Source organism: Takifugu flavidus, unplaced genomic scaffold (assembly GCF_003711565.1).
Source record: "Takifugu flavidus isolate HTHZ2018 unplaced genomic scaffold, ASM371156v2 ctg425, whole genome shotgun sequence".
Lineage (NCBI taxonomy): Eukaryota > Metazoa > Chordata > Actinopteri > Tetraodontiformes > Tetraodontidae > Takifugu > Takifugu flavidus.
The window spans coordinates 4701-21947 of NW_026622044.1; the positions used below are offsets into that span (position 1 = coordinate 4701).

Genomic DNA, 17247 nt, shown 5'->3' on the forward strand with positions numbered 1-17247 from the left:
GGTCACGGTCCGTGGCCACAGGTGGTACCGCCACAAAGACCAGCCCGACCCGGACAGACCGGAGGCTCCACACCAAGGCACAGAGCCCCCTAACCCCCCAGGCCAGAGCTGTCCACGGGACAGCACCCCCAGTGGTAGACCGGAAACATCTCCCAGCCTGGCAGGCCCCCATGAGGAAACACTATGAGGAAACACTATGAGGAGACACCATGAGGAAACACCATGAGGAAACACTGGAGCTAAAAACTGAAGGACTGAAACAGTAAATGGGATAAAAGGTGTAAAAGCTAAAAACTGAGAAACTAAGAACTGAGGGAGTAAAACAGTCAAGTTAACTGTGAAAGCAATTGAGGATAAACTGCACAGGCTACTTGGCACCGGAAGAGGAACGTTGGCTCGAATCACAACTCTAATGAGGGAAGTTCACAGTCCGAGCACTGAAGCTGGTAATCTGCCAACAGTGCAAGAAATAATGCAGGATAAGTTCAACGCCAGTGTGCTGGACTTTAAAGAGATAAATAGGCAAATAGGAGGTCTTTTGTCTGAAGAAGAGAAGGAGGCTGATATTAGGAACTGGTTTGAGCCAAAATGATGGTCATCAGTGAGTTTACTGAAGAAACTGAAAAATGGATGGAGCAGGAGATTTCAAGCTTCCGCCCACAGACCAAGAAGAGGAAGTAGAGGAAGAGATTGGGCCTGAAGATGGTGTATCACAAGTGGGGATAAATTCCAACCAGCCTATAAACAAGAATGGTTCCCGTGCGGTACGTTCAACTGTCATGTCTACTCATTCATCAGTTTGTGCTCTTGAAGAAGCCAAGCTCTGTGGTTTAGTGGAACGTGGTGTAGTTTTGCAAAAGAAACATGAGCTGGAAATGGAGGAAGCGCATATTAAGGCTGTAAAAGAGAAACTGAAACTAAAGTAATCCACTTTTTGGTGACCTACAGGGCAAAAACACATCTACAGCAGGAAAAGGCAAAGAAAATGAGAAAGTGGTCAAGAGTGTATCAAAAGGAAGTAGCTTTGCAACTAATATGACAACAGGAAAGAAGAGTGCAGCTACAACACTGAAACAAACAAACTCAGCCAAACAGGAAATGCTTTTGAAACACCATGTTTATTTTGTCAAGGGAATCACACATTGGAATCTTGTAGCAAGATCAAGGATGTACCAAACAAGGAACGTCTTGATGTATTGAAAACGAAGGGATTGTGTTTCGGGTGTTTAAGACGGGGGCATATTAGCCAGAACTGTAAGAAGAAAATAATATGTAAACAGTGTTCACGGAGACACCCAGACATTCTTCATCAGAATGAGGAGACTAGGAACACCACATCTGTGACCAATCAGGGTAATACTCAGAATAAAGAGATGTCTGTAGTTCCAGGTTCAGCCAAGCAAGAGGTGTGTGGATACACTGGGGCCGGAGAAACGGACTGCTTGTTACCCGTGGTTCCTGTAAAGGTGAAGTCCCGCAACAGTGGAAGGTCCATAGAGACATATGCCTTTATGGATCCCGGGAGTACAGCCACGTTCTGTACGGAGGACCTCAGGAAGAAACTGGTGCTAGTAGTGGACAGTTCATCCCCACGAAGCACGTGGATCATGGGAAGAAGAGTACAAACTTTCCCTGATTCCAGTGGAACTGTGAGGGTGAAGTTGCAGACAAAAACAGCACCCTGGAGAGGTCTGTGCAGAAGTTATGCCTTTTGCAGGAAGCATGTAAACACAATGGACAATATGTAAGAAAAGATTTATTTTAGTTAAGAAAGATTATTTCTATTCTGTTCATAGTTTTAATTTGATGGCTCTTAGTTTTGAGTTAAATTGATGATTGTGTAATCTTACAGTTAACCCAATTAGGGGCCGGATATGTAAGAGCCACAGAGCAGAATTGATGTGTGTAAAAATGACGTGCAATTTATGTTTGCAATTTGTATTTGTTTGATGCATGGTGCATGTTATTGTGTAACTCGTAATATAAAAAGGATTGTTGATGTAAAGTTTTGGATGCCGCTCCCTCAGATTGACTTAAGAGCGCATGCGCAGCGTCAGGCCAGGTGAGCTGCATTAGATACGGGAGCACAACGTTTTCTTACCGCCACGTTATGTGAGCTGTAATCTTTTGGAATTCATATAAAGACTCTTAAAATGGAATTACATCTCATGTCATGCGAGTGAAGAATTACTGTGTCTGCAGCTTAAAATGGTACGTTAAATGAGGATGGAGTGCCATTACACCGATATTCAAAGCGAAAGTGATGAAATTCACCATCATCAAAGAAAATGAGGCTTCAATCAAACTGTAATCTCGGTTTTATTGTTGCAGATTCACCACTTCTTCAACCTCCTCCTCTCTGGTTGCGTCGTTTCTTCACAATTCTGTGATGGGACATTAAAACTCTGTCAGTTCCTCCTGAGCAGACAGAGGAACTCATCATGGGGAGGAACCTTCTCCTCACGTCCACAGTTCTTCAGCACTCCACAACCCGATGGCGTAACACATTTGGACCCGGTTCAGATCAAATTACAGTAAACTGAAAACAGAAAATTCCAGTAACAATCATGTCAGCGTGTCTGCGCTGGTCCCACGTGTAATAAAACATCTATAACAGGACAGATCAGCGAAGCCAGGATTGAGCTGCTCACCTGTCCGAATTAGTAATGACTGGTCCCAGTTTAGCCTCAGGGGTCAGATAACAGGTGGATCCTCCTGCGGGGTCAAGTTAGGATGGAATCATCTGCAGGAACAGAAACAATCGGGCGGGAGAAGAACCTGGTCCAGAACATTTGACCTGCGACACTCATCTACACATCTATACATTTATATATCTACTTCTGCTCATCTATAAATCTGCTCATCTATACATCTACAATTCAATTCAATTCAATTCAATCTTTATTTATATGGCACTTTTCATACACTGGGTAGCACAAAGTGCCTCACAGAGGATAAAAACAACAAAGAGTAACAAGAGAATCAAGAAAAAGGACACACACACACAGATACACACACACATACACACACTTAAACACACACACCACACACACAAACAAGCTGAGACATGGCTGGGCACCGAGACCTGAGGCGAAGGAGACGCCACCTTTGGAGGCCCACCAGGCCGAGGGAGGTCACGGTCCGTGGCCACAGGTGGTACCGCCACAAAGACCAGCCCGACCCGGACAGACCGGAGGCTCCACACCAAGGCACAGAGCCCCCTAACCCCCCAGGCCAGAGCTGTCCATGGGACAGCACCCCCAGCGGTGGACCGGAAACATCTCCCAGCCTGGCAGGCCCCCATGAGGAAACACCATGAGGAAACACCATGAGGAAACACCATGAGGAGACACCATGAGGAAACACTGGAGCTAAAAACTGAAGGACTGAAACAGTAAATGGGATAAAGGGTGTAAAAGCTAAAAACTGAGAAACTAAGAACTGAGGGAGTAAAACAGTAAAAGTATCAAGTAAAATAAGGATAAGACATAAAAAAGCATGAGAACATAAAAGAAATGAAAAATAATCAGAAAATCAATTAAAGGCCTGATTAAAAAGGTGTGTCTTGAGCCTCTTTTTAAAAACCTCAGCAGTCTCTGCGGCCCTGAGGTTCTCCGGCTGTTCCACAGTCGGGGACCAGAATAACTGAAGGCCGCTTCCCCGTGCGTTTTAGAGCTTACATGTGGGATGGTTAAAAGGCCGGTGCCGGAGGACCTCAGAGTCCGCGAGGGTTGATAGAATAGAAGCAGGTCGGATAAATAAGTCGGGCCAAGACCATTAAGACATTTATAAACTATAAAAGAACCTTAAGATCGATCCTGAAACGCACGGGGAGCCAATGCAGCGATTCTAAAACCGGTGTGATGTGCTCCCGCCCTCTGGTCCTCGTCAGCACCCGTGCAGCTGAGTTTTGTAATAATTGTAGGTTAGAGATGCTCTTTTTGGGAAGACCAGAGAGCAGGGCATTACAATAATCTAGACCACAAGAGATAAAAGCGTGCATCAGCACCTCCGTGCTGGCCTGAGAGAAACGGGCGGACTCTGGCTATATTCTTCAGGTGGTAAAAACCCACCTTTGTTATGTTTTTGATGTGTGGGATAAAACTAAGCTCAGAGTCAAAGATCACACCCAGATTTCTTACAGATTGAGATGGTTTAAAATCCTTTAATTTTGGTACAAGTTTCTCTCTCTGACCTTCAGGACCAATGACTAAGACCTCTGTTTGGTCCTGGTTGAGCTGTAGGAAGTTTTCTGCCACCCATGACTGGATGTCTAGAATACAGTTAAAAAGGGCATCGACCGGCCCTGTGTCACCAGGAGCCACGGCGATGTACAGCTGCGTATCGTCAGCATAGCTGTGGAAGCTGATGCCGTGGCTCCTGGTGACGTCCCCAAGAGGAAGCATGTAAAGATTAAAAAGGGTTGGACCTAAGATTGACCCTTGGGGAACCCCACATTTAGTCTCATGGATTCTCGAGGAGCATGTATCCATACTTACAAAGCAGCTTCGATCAGTAAGGTAGGAGGTGAACCAGTTAAGAACAGTACCAGAGAGGCCGACCAGGTTCTTCAGTCTATTTAATAAAATATGGTGGTCGACTGTATCAAAGGCGGCGGTCAGATCCAGCAGAACCAACACCGTGAGCTTTTTGTTGTCTAGGTTACACCTGATGTCATTTAAAATCTTTAAAAGGGCTGTCTCTGTACTGTGGTTCATCCTAAAACCAGACTGATGCCTCTCTAAAATGTTATTTGAGTTTAAAAAATCATTCACTTGGTTAAAAACAAGTTTTTCTAATATTTTACTTAAAAACGGTAAGTTGGATACAGGCCGATAGTTATTTAAAACGCTGGGGTCTAGATTGCTCTTCTTCAGAAGGGGCTTCACCACCGGAGGAGGTGGGGAAGACACCCGTCTGAAGAGAGCAATTCACCATATATAGAAGATGTTCCTCAAAGAATCCATAAAATGTTTTAAAAGACGGTGTGGGAACTGGGTCTAAAAGGCCGGTTGTGGGCCTCACTGGGGAGAAAACTTGACCAAGTGTCCTCGCATCAACCAGGACAAAACTCTCCAGTGTCTCCTCAGGTGATGCAACGATCCAGGAGTGTTGGTGATTAACATTTGTTGGGATAAAAGACTGGATCTAATATCATCGATTTTACTCCTGAAGTGGTCTGCAAAGGTCTCCCAGAGGGTGTCAGTCGTTGTTGTGAGACACCTGTAAAAATTACCATTGGTTTAAAGCTCAATTGTGTGGAATAGAAATTTGGGGTTGTTTTTATTGTCGGAGATTAGTTTTTTGAAATGAGAAGTTCTTGCTTGCTTGATTGTGTTGTGTTGTAGGTTTTAAGGTGTTGATAAAATATTTCTTTGTGAATGGTCAGCTTGGATTTCCTCCACCTCCACCTCCCCCGCTGGTTAAAACTGGTGATGTTAAAAAACACACAAAAGTGGTCAGACACAGCCAGATCCACAACAGGGGACCCACCCACGGACAGGCCCTAGGTTATGACCAGGTCCAGGGGACCCACCTACAGACAGGCCATAGGTTATGACCAGGTCCAGGGGACCCACCCACGGACAGGCCCTAGGTTATGACCAGGTCCAGGGGACCCACCTACAGACAGGCCATAGGTTATGACCAGGTCCAGGGGACCCACCTACAGACAGGCCGTAGGTTATGACCAGGTCCAGGGGACCCACCTACAGACAGGCCGTAGGTTATGACCAGGTCCAGGGGACCCACCCACGGACAGGCCCTAGGTTATGACCAGGTCCAGGGGACCCACCCACGGACAGGCCATAGGTTAGGACCAGGTCCAGGGGACCCCCCACGGACAGGCCCTAGGTTATGACCAGGTCCAGGGGACCCACCTACAGACAGCCATAGGTTATGACCAGGTCCAGGGGACCCACCTACAGACAGGCCGTAGGTTATGACCAGGTCCAGGGGACCCACCCACGGACAGGCCGTAGGTTATGACCAGGTCCAGGGGACCCACCTACAGACAGGCCGTAGGTCATGACCAGGTCCAGGGGACCCCCCATGGACAGGCCGTAGGTCATGACCAGGTCCAGGGGACCCACCTACAGACAGGCCGTAGGTCATGACCAGGTCCAGGGGACCCACCCATGGACAGGCCGTAGGTCATGACCAGGTCCAGGGGACCCACCTACAGACAGGCCATAGGTCATGACCAGGTCCAGGGGACCCACCCATGGACAGGCCGTAGGTCATGACCAGGTCCAGGGGACCCACCTACAGACAGGCCGTAGGCCATGACCAGGTCCAGGGGACCCACCTACAGACAGGCCATAGGTTATGACCAGGTCCAGGGTCCCTCTGCTGTGGGTCGGTTGTTTAAGATCCAAACTGTGAAGGAGGTTTAAAAATTCTCTGGACACTGGGTCCACGGTGTTGTTGATGTGTAGATTAAAATCACCAGTTATTAAAATCCTGTTGTATTTAGCGTAAATGATTGATAAAAATTCCGAGAATTGGCTGATAAAAGAGGTGGAGTATTGGGGAGGTCTGTGAACTGTTATGCATAGAACAGGAGGGCTGCTAAAAACAAAGGCATGATGCTCAAATGATGGAAACTTATTAAAAGAGACCTCACTTGATGACATTTGGGTCCTTGTTATTGAAGCGGTTCCACCTCCTTTCCTGCCCCCCCCCCCAAAGCCTCTGTGAGAACAGCAGGTGCATCAGTGCCATGTCTCAGTGAGGAGAATACCATCGAGGTTTCTGTCTAAAATTAAGTCGTTTACTATAACAGATGTGTTTAAAAGAGAGCGCACGTTCAGCACGGCCATCTTTATGTCCGTGCTGAACGTGCGCTCATCCTGTCTTTTCATGGGAACGATAAAAGCACTGTTGCGTCTGGAAACAGTCCTGGGTTTGTGTCCGTATGAAATGATGGTTTCAATGGAGTGAATGAGCTGTGATGCTGATGGCAGACATGGGAGTAGTGATGGAGGGGCATGTATGGTGCAGCGTGGGGGGGGGGAGCGTAGATGTGAGTGAGTGGGGGGCAGAGTGGTGGCGTGCATGTGCTTTAGTCAGGAGGTGGATGTAGTGCAGGACACTCCTACACATCTATACATCTACTCATCTATACATCTACACTCCTACACATCTATACATTTACTCATCTATACATCTACACTCCTACAATATATACATCTATCATCTATACATCTACACTCCTACACATCTACACTCCTACAAATATATACATCTACTCATCTATACATCTACACTCCTACAAATCTATACATCTACTCATCTATGCATCTAAACACATCGTGTTTCTGCACTTTTCACCTCTGTGGTGCAGCGGAGGCTCCGGCCAGCAGGGGGCGCTGTTGTCAGCGCGGACGTGGATTTAAAGCTTTTATTGGTTTATAGTTGGGATAAAGTCCGTCAGACACCAAAGATCAGCCTAATAAGGGCTCTAAAACATTCCGGGTCTTTATCAATCTCTCATCTCGTCCTGAAGCTGCTGTCAAAGTCTAAATATCAGTTTTATCTGTTTTGTTCTCGTCACGAACACGATGGGAGAACAAATGTGGTGAATTCTCCTCTGACAATGTTGATTTTCTTTAATTTTTCCTTTATAATAACCAGATTTATGGTGTAATTTTCCATTTTATCTCCTGCTTGCTTCCCTCAAACATCAACAAATGTATTAATTTATAAAATAATAAAAACACTACCTTATTTTAAAATGTATTAGAGCAGAGGTGTCAAACTCAAATACCCAGTGGGCCCAAATTCAAAACTGGGACAAAGTCACGGGCCAACGTTGATATTTATTGAAAAAATCTTCCTCCAGCTACAACACGGAACCTTTTGATTAAGATTAAGATTAAGATTAAGATGTACTTTATTCATCCCCGTGAGGAAATTAAATTGTAGTAGCAACCTATACAAAGTATAGAAACAGAATAAATGAATACAGATAAGATTAGAACGTTATAAGCATATATACAGCATATATTATAAGTATATATATACTGTATAATATATACTGTACATAATATAATATATACATATTATAAGCATTATAAGCATATATACATAAATATAGAATAAAATAGAAATAAAATTACAACATAAACATTACACAGTTATTGTTATTGGCTGGGTTAGGATGAGTTATACAGTCTGATAGCGAACGGCAGGAATGACTTCCTGTAGCGTTCCTCAGAGCAGCGAGGCTGCAGGAGTCTGCTGTGTCATGGGGGGGGGCTGTCCATGATTGTCCAGTTTCAACACCATCCTGTCCCTCACCACCTCGTCCAAGTTATCAAGTCTACAGCCAACAACAGACCCTGTTGAGTCTGTTAGCATCCTTAGCTTAGCCTGCTCCCCAGCACACTGCAGCACAGGAGATGGTGCTAGCCATGACAGACTGGTGGAACATCTGGAGCATCCTGCTGCAGACACTGAAGGACCTGAGGCTCCTGAGGAAATAGAGTCTGCTCATGGCCTTCAGCATCGGTGTTTGTGGACCACTCCAGTTTATTGTCCAGCTGGACACCCAGGAACCTGTAAGATGGGACGATTTCCACATCTGTCCCACTAATGCAGACTGGGGGGGGACTTGCTTTTTCTGAAGTCCACCACCATCTCCTTCGTCTTGGTCACGTTGAGCTGCAGAAGGTTCTCCCTGCTCCACCTGACACAACTCTCCACAAGGTCCCTGTATTCGTCCTCCTGTCCATTCTCCACACACCCGAATATGACTGTGTCATCAGAGTGGTTCTGGAGGGGACGTGTCTCAGAGTGGTTCTGGAGATCAGCTGTGTAGGTGGTGAACAGAGGGGGGACCCACAGCTCCGCAGTCTCACAACCTGTTGCCGACCTGTCAGGTCGTCCTCGATCCGGGAAACAAGGGGAGCGTCCACCTGCATGTTCTCCACCTCAGCCCTCAGCAGTCTGGGCTGGATGGTGCTGAAGGCAGAAGAGAAGTCGAAGAACACGACTGTGGTGTTTAGTCTGTCCCAGGAGGAGGGAGCCCTCTGCAGCAGGTATATCACTGCGTCATCAACCCCCACCTGAACTCATCTTCAAAGTTTGGAACTGAACGTGCTGCGTGTTGTGGAACCAACCGCAGCGCAGCAGCGGGGGACACTTTTAGAAGACGGACCCACAGCTACTTCCGGCCCGACCCCCTCATGCAGCCGCTCAAGGAGCTTCATAGTTTTGGAATCTTGAAACTTTCATGTGCTGTCGGACAAATGTGATGCTTTTGTGTTACTGACCATTTTAAAGGTTGGAAAATAGATTGAAACGTAGACATGAACTCATAATTATAATGTTGGGATGTTGAACGAGGTGTTCAGAGTGAAGGAACCAACACAAACTGATTCTATTATTTTATAAGGGACTCTGGACCAGCAGGTTCTGGTTCTGGTCTCTCAGTCTGGCACATCTCCCTTTATGGCTCCATGTTTGTGATTGTTGTATTTTCATATGTGAACTGAATGAATCTGAAGTGTAATAACAGTGTAAAAACCTTCCACTCTCTCTTGACCTGACAAATAAGACATTTCATTTAATGAATAGATTTTATTACATAAAGAAAAAGCAGGTATATTTTCATGAAAACAGCATTTGAATGAAAGGTGGCAGAGAGCAGAATATATCCTATATTTTCCATACTAAAATTTCCTTTTAGCTTCTCAATTGATAAATTACGACCAGAATTTTCCATATATGATTTTAAACCTTTATCATGGATCAGTTCCTTGATTTAGCCTTTCAAAATTATATATTACACCTGATTTAATGTATTTAACTGACTTCCATAAGTTTTTACCTTTCAACCTGCTCCATCACTTTGTTTACAATCTTGGGATTTAAGGCTTCAGTTTCTTTCAAACTGTAATTAATTCGTCTTCTTAAACAAACTGAACAATAATTATTCAAATTAAGGAGATTAAAAAAATAACAGAATTTTCTGGATAAAAGGTGAAACATCTTCAAAAGAGAACAAAAACAGTCCAGTTGACACAGAAAACTACCTTGAATAGAAATAATAAAGTTAACCAGTGTAGACTTTTATAATAACCCCCCCCCCCCCCCCCCCCCAGTAAAAATGTATTTTAAAAAAGTACAGCCTCTGACAAAATGAAGCAAAAACTGAAATGGATCATTTTCATATTAGCTGCATTTCCAGTAATTCTGAACACCGACAGCAGGGGGCAGTAAAACGGAGCCAATCATGAACGGACCCACGTTTCCCTCAAATTACGATTATTAACAAATCAAGTTATACCATGAAAATAAAGTAGCAACAGACAAACAATAGTTAACAGTGCCCTGAGTCCCAGCTGAAGCCGTTTAAAGTACAAATTAGCTGTTTATTCCTGCGTCAGATCCGTAAATAAAAGCTTCCTGTTTCCTGTCACATGACCAAAATCTCCAGTTTACACTCCTGTAAAATTCCAGAATGTTTGAAGTCAGACATGAGGTGAAGTTGGACTCATTTTCAAAAGGAGCTCTGGCCCAGGTGGGTGCAGCCCATCAGTGGCTGAGAGCTGGGAATATGAAATGGGAATGTTTTCAGGAATGATTACAGCAACATCAGCTCCGGCTGCTGCGGAGCGTTCAAATACATCTGTAACCAACAGAACCTGTGGTGGACAATCGGACCCGTCAATCAGACTCAAATTCCTGGTTCTTCAGAAAACTCAACTGGTCATCTGTAGCAGGGGCAGGCGTTGGCGGTGAACTTGCCAGAAGATCCACAAGCTGCTGCCAGTTCACCAAAAGACAGGAGAGAATGATTCCAGCAGCTTCCAGCCTCAACCATCAAACATCACGTAGGTGCTCTGATCATTACAAGTATTTCACCATTAAACATTTACACTATTTCATTAATAATTACCTTTAACGGCCTTAAACTTGAAGTAAACAACGACGGCTGCGATGGCAAACAGCACAAGCAGACCGACAATAACTCCATCACGCACGCCCGTGGACGACCCTGAAAGAGAGGGAGGAGTTAAAGAGGACGAGTCGTCTCCGTTTCTTTCTCTCCGTTTTCATCTTCTCTTCATTTCCTCTGAAAATGTGAATTTTAACCATTTCAGAGTTTAAAACCAGGCTGAGTTTCCTGATTAATTCCTGGTTTAATCAGTTGCTGCAGGTCTGATGGGCTGTTAAAGTGATGACGTCATCACCTGGAGGCCTCAGCCGATTGGCTGAAACTCACCTGACGGGAGGAGTTAAAGGCACCTTTAAAGCTCCTGTGAGCACCTGAGCTGCTGCATCAGGAGACCTTCATCACCATGGAGACACCAGGTCAGCGCCACCATAAACACCACTGTTGTTTCTTCATCATCATCATCATCAGTCATTAAAACAACCTGTCAGCAACAGCATCATGACGGCCTGTTGCCATAGCAACAGTCTATCAGCATCACTCACTGGACGACACTTTAATCTGTTTGACGTCTTTTCATCTTTTGTTTGTTGCTCAAAATTAAGTTTTAGTTTGAATGTATTCATTAATCTTGAATAATCCCACATTTAAATATTATAATTCTGTTTTCTGAGGAGTTTCCCCACATAAAAGTAAATGTTTTCTGTGTGTGTGTGTGTGTGTGTGTGTGTGTGTGTGGACCAGAATAAAAGGACCGTTAGTGATTCAGGCTCATCAGAACTCAACGTTTCCGCCCTCTGACCCGTTAATATAAAACATTTCCCAACAACGACCACGATCATGAAGAAGTTTTACCGTATTTTCCGGACTATAAGTCACACTTTTTTTTCATAGTTTGTCAGGGGGTGCGACTTGTACTCCGGAGCGACTTAAATAAATACATTATTACAGAATTCCACATGTTCGTTATTTCCACACTGACGACCACCAGAGGGCGCTCTAGGCGTGTGTACCTGAGGAACGAGTTCCTTTAGAGACGCAGAAGAAGAAGCGGTGCTTCGTCTAGTTAGACTTGATTGTTTGGTAAACTTGCTCGGATGTTCTTTATGCTGTAGTTATCTGATTAACTGGCTGTTTCCGACTCCACACCTTGTTCCCTGTTCCCTCCTCACTACATGGGGGACATGGATGAGTGGACTACGTAGCGCACTCAATTCTCAGTTAGCTTTCGGACACTACGGCGCACGTGAATGACGTAATGCTGTCGCATAATAATAACGAACCGGTCGCTGGGAAAAGTGGCCAGGTCCATTTAATTATTTTAACCCATCCGAAACACCCAAACACATTCAGCGGTCGTTTCTTTGAAAATGCAATATTTTACCCTATTATATCTTTATATAATATAATAATAATAATAATAATAATAATATAATAATAATAGATAAAAATATTAAATATAAATTCGAAATAAATAAACAAATAAATAAATAAAGGTAAAAACATATTTAAAATGGAGGCAGCAATGTTCCGCTAAAGTGAAAGAATTTTACGCTCTAGTAAGATGTGAAACAAATAGCATATAATATAATAATAACATAATATTACATACATTTGTACGTCATCTCTCCTCGTTTACCCGCCATTGACAGATTATCACGTGATACCGTAAAGGCTGATGGGATATATCACCGAATTCGGGTGCATCGGTTGTACACTACTTTTCGCAGTGCATTGTGGGATACATTGAGTGCACTACATAGGGTCCAGCGATGCTCACTAAGAATTCGGACACTATTTCAAAATGGCGTCCACACCATTGAGTGCACCATGTAGGGTACAGGGGGGGTTAGGACACAGCCACTGTTAATATGTTACGTTAACAAAGCAGACACGTACTCAGTTCGTTGTGGGTCATGTAGCTGAATTTGTTACGTTAGCATACCGTAACGCTATTGCTAATCCATGCTAGTTTACTTTCAAGATGAAATGTATGTTCTTGGTCTCGGATTTTATCAAATAAATTTTCCCCCAAAATGCGACTTATGGTCCAGTGCGACTTATTAATCTATTTTTCTTCTTTATTATGCATTTTTCGGCTAGTGCGACTTAAACTCTGGAGCGACATATAGTCCAGAAAATACGGTAGTTTGAATGTGTGTTCATCTTTTGTTGTTGCTCAAAATTAAGTTTTAGTTTGAATGTATTCATTAATATTTAATAATCCCACATTTAAATATTATAATTCTGTTTTCTGAGGAGTTTCCAAACATAAAAATAAATGTTTTCTGTGTGTGTGTGTGGTGTGTGTGTGTGTGTGTGTGTGTGTGTGGTGTGTGTGTGTGTGTGGACCAGAATAAAATGACCGTTAGTGATTCAGGCTCATCAGAACTCAACGTTTCCGCCCTCTGACCCGTTAATATAAAACATTTCCCAACAACGACCACGATCATGAAGAAATTAACCGAGTTTAATCACTTTTACCAAAATCCCATCTGACCTGTCCTGTAATTAAATTAAATTAAATTCCCCCTCATGTTCTCTGCAGCGCCCCCTGCTGGCCACCGCAGCAGAGACTCTGAACAATGTTGGATTCTGCTGAATAAGAATAAACTCACCAAAGTAAACCAAAGTCCTGGCTTCATTTTCTCGACAGGCTTCTTTTGGTGTGACCACACAGCTGTAGTCGCCGCTGCTGCTCACGATGGCTCTGACAGTGACGTAGAAGCGTCCGTCTCTCTCTTCAGACTTTGTCTCCAGAGCAGGAAGGACACGTCCAGAGCTGTCCTGCCACTGGACGGCAGGTCTGGGATGAGCTCCTTTAACCTCACACTGCAGCAGCTCCCGGTCTGATCCTCCATCAACTGTCCTGATGTGAGGTTTGGAACAGGCACCTGTGAAGACCAACGTCAGATCAAATTGTGTCTCAGAGGAACAAGAACCATTAAACTCTGCTGAACTATTAAATATGACATTACAGCATAAACAAACTAGCAGCACATCAGCACTGACCCTGGATCAGTAATTAAACACTAATTGTGACGCACAACTTTGGAGACGAGTGATTCAATCGTGAAAGAGGTGAAACCGTTGTTCCGCCTGCTGAGGGATCGGCCCCTCACAGAGGAATCAGCCCCACATCGCCTATTTTACGCTGCATTTCCACTTCACTGTTTAGGAATTAAAGGTGAATGGAAGTCAAACGAATGATCTAATTTTCTCAATAATTCTCATGAAATTACTGATAAACATTTGAGAGAATAAATGAACCAGAACGTGTGGAGGATCCTGGCAGAGCTGCACCGGTCAGGTGAGTCCAGTCACGTCTGACCGGTACCAGCAGAGCAGCTGCATCACCTGACTGGGACTCACAGGTGTGTCATCACGCTATGATGTCACATCCTGTCTGCTGCACTGCAGCTTCCTGTGCAGTCTGATGGAATTTTACTGCCGTTTGTAAACAGTTTAAAGTATTAAAATAATTACAAATATTAATTATTAGTAGCCGTAGTGTAAATCCATAACTCACAAATGTAAACGAAGGTAGTTGAGTTAATCTGGTGACAAATGTCCTCCTGTGTGACCACACAGCTGTAGTCGCCGCTCCTGCTCACGATGGCGCTGACAGTGACGTAGAAGAGTCCGTCTCTCTCTTCAGACTCTGTCTCCTGAGCAGGAAGGACACGTCCAGAGCTGTCCTGCCACTGGACGGCAGGTCTGGGATGAGCTCCTTTAACCTCACACTCCACAGCTCCCGGTCTGGTCCTCCATCAACGATCCGGATCAGCGGTTCTGGAGAGGCACCTGTGAGCATCCACAGTCACAAATGGGTCATTAAAGAAAATCAAAATGGAAAGATGATCTTTGAGGGGAAATTAAGGGCTTTTAATTGTTTAAATGTAGGAGAAAACTCCAAATTTCAGTTTTTTAAACTGATTCTTTAAAATCCTGTTCAACATTAATTCACACCTGAATAAAAGTAAAAACCTTAAACTCTTAAATTGATTAAAATAGAAAACATTAAAATGAAGAAGTTCCATTAAAATGGTTGAAATGGTCAAAATATCACATTTAATTCCCCTTTTATCACATTAACAAACGCATCAAACAATCTCATCTGTTTGTCTGTGTAAAAACAGGAAAACTTCATTTAACCTTTTCCAGGATTCCTGCACTCACCTTCTCCCGGTGGTCGAACTTTTACGATGCACTCTGAAAGGCAAAAACACAAAGGACAGAATGTTAGAAATTGTGTCTGAAATTAGCAACTTTACACACAGGTGACATTTAGAAAAAAAGAGCATTAACATTGTCATTTAGACACATTTAAAGTCGTAACGAAACAACATTGTGACATCTGTCACAGATCAGACTGTTTTATAGAAGCGTTGTGTTGTGATTTAATTCTATATTTCAGCTTCTGCTCATCTCCACATGTTTGTAGCGTGATGTTTGTTCCAATCTCCAGTGTAAATATGTAAATGTTGCTTTGTGTGTGCAGACTGTTGCATTTGTCTTCTGCTCCCGTCGGATTAGATGCAACTTCGGAACATTAAATCCTCTTTGACTCTATTTAATTTCCTTTTGTCGTATTTATATTATCTTCGCTCGCAGGTATTTGAACCTACCTGTCCGGAAGGGGCGTGGCTTAACTACGGCTTAACCACAGATGAATTATTGCTTCACTAAAGGATCCTAACCAGTCTCGGGCACTGATATAATGTCTGTTCTAGTCCATAAATGTGGCCCATCCTCAGCTCTTTCACGCTTTTACCACCAGTGTTCAGCCGCTGACGTCACGCTGGCGCCAGTGTCACCTGTGGAAACACCTTCCTGTGTGTTGGGTGGAGAAACTCACCCACCAGAAGGGAAATCTCAGATCGTGGGACTAGAGAAGAATGTGGAACTGTGCAGGTGTAAATCCCGCTGTCGCGCACTTCGGCCTTTTTGATCCTGATCGACGCGTTTCCCAAATCCAGAGCTTCTGGAAAATGAGCGACTCGTCCAGCGAACTGGGGGCTCTGGCCGGACCTGCCGCTCTCATAAGTTCTGCCCCGGTCGTAGAGGAAGACTTCCACGTCGTCGTCTTTCTTCCAGTCGAACACTTGGTCCCTGACGCTGCCGGAAGCGGAGCAGTTTAACACGACCTCGCTGTCTTCCTTCACCACCATGCGCGTCGGCTCTGGAGGATCAAACAGCAACGTCACTCTCACACCTTCACACCTGAGCCGGAGCTGCTGCTGCTCCGGGGTCACTGCGACTATGACGGGCTCTGGGGGGGACCTGCAGGGCTGCTGCAGCATCTAAAGTCCTCACCAGCCTCGAGCTCGGGAACAGCTTTGATCCGAACGCTACAAACTCACTCTAATCACTATATTGATCCGTGCGAGGCGGGAGATGCTGAGGCGCGTGAGCAGCCGCCTCCTGCACGCGGAACCTCCAACACCTCCCATCAGATATATAATTGTTGACATGTCTCATACGTCACTGCACTGTTCTGTGTAAATGTGGGTTTGTCAATAAAGTTTCCGTTGGTTCCGGTCCAATGGTGACTGAGTGATAGGTGTGATTTCTTCCTCCGTCGAGAATACTAATAACGCAAGTTATTCCTCGCAATGACTGCGCCACAAGCGCCAACAGGTTATGGGCCCAGGCGAGATGTAGGTAACCGATGGGCGAGACTGTGTTTTGACGGAGACGAGCGAAACTACGAGCTGTGGGAGACGAAGCTGTTAGCACACATGCGGCTACTGGGGCTAAAAGAAACTCTTCTAAATGAACCCGCCGCGGACAACGTGGAGGCGGATATCCTGAAGAATGAGGAGTCGTATGCCGAAATGATCCAGTTTTTGGACGATAAAAGTTTGTCCCTTATTATGAGAGAGGCGGCTGACAACAGGAGAAAAGCCCTTAAGATATTAAGGGACCATTATGCCGGTAAAGGAAAACCCCGTATTATAAGCCTGTACACCGAGCCAACATCCCTGCAGAAAGCGGTGAGTGAAAGTGTCACGGACTCTATTATCCGGGCTGAGACGGCAATAACAGCTCTAAGAAATGCTAACGAGACACTCAGTGATGGGCTCTTGATTGCCATGGTGTTAAAAGGATTACCTGAGGCCTATAACCATTTTCCATCCATATCACTCAAGGAGATGATATTCTAACTTTTTCCGACTTCAAGACAAAGCTAAGAAGTTTTGAGGACACGGAAAAGTTTTGCACGGTTTCTGAGGACAACATCATGAAAGTGGCTGCACCTGTCTCAGATTGGAGACGCAGAGAGAGAAATGCATGTCCAGAGATTACATGTTACACGTGTGGCGAGAAAGGACATAAGGCGCGTG

The 17247-nt window shown here is 44.6% G+C and overlaps 1 protein-coding gene and 1 long non-coding RNA gene across 3 annotated transcripts; both read right to left on the reverse strand.

The window, feature by feature from the left end:
* Window positions 1–2465: 2465 nt before the first annotated feature.
* On the reverse strand, window positions 2466–3595 carry LOC130520562 (uncharacterized). The gene is made up of 3 exons (XR_008948922.1): window positions 3489–3595; window positions 2652–3029; window positions 2466–2539 (listed from the first exon to the last, which is right to left on the reverse strand). It is a non-coding gene; the product is annotated as an uncharacterized LOC130520562 (long non-coding RNA).
* A 5967-nt stretch (window positions 3596–9562) lies between these two features.
* Window positions 9563–16218, reverse strand: LOC130520560 (butyrophilin subfamily 1 member A1-like). Of its 2 annotated transcripts, none has more exons than XM_057024252.1 (5): window positions 15759–16218; window positions 15080–15112; window positions 13519–13794; window positions 10904–11002; window positions 9563–10767 (listed from the first exon to the last, which is right to left on the reverse strand). In XM_057024252.1, the coding sequence occupies exons 1-5, from the start codon at window positions 16201–16203 to the stop codon at window positions 10715–10717; spliced, it is 906 nt and encodes a 301-aa protein (XP_056880232.1). In that variant the 5' UTR covers window positions 16204–16218; the 3' UTR covers window positions 9563–10714. The 2 variants fall into 2 exon arrangements, with proteins under 2 accessions (XP_056880232.1, XP_056880230.1); XM_057024250.1 differs by having other exon boundaries at window positions 9563–10770.
* Window positions 16219–17247: the final 1029 nt, after the last annotated feature.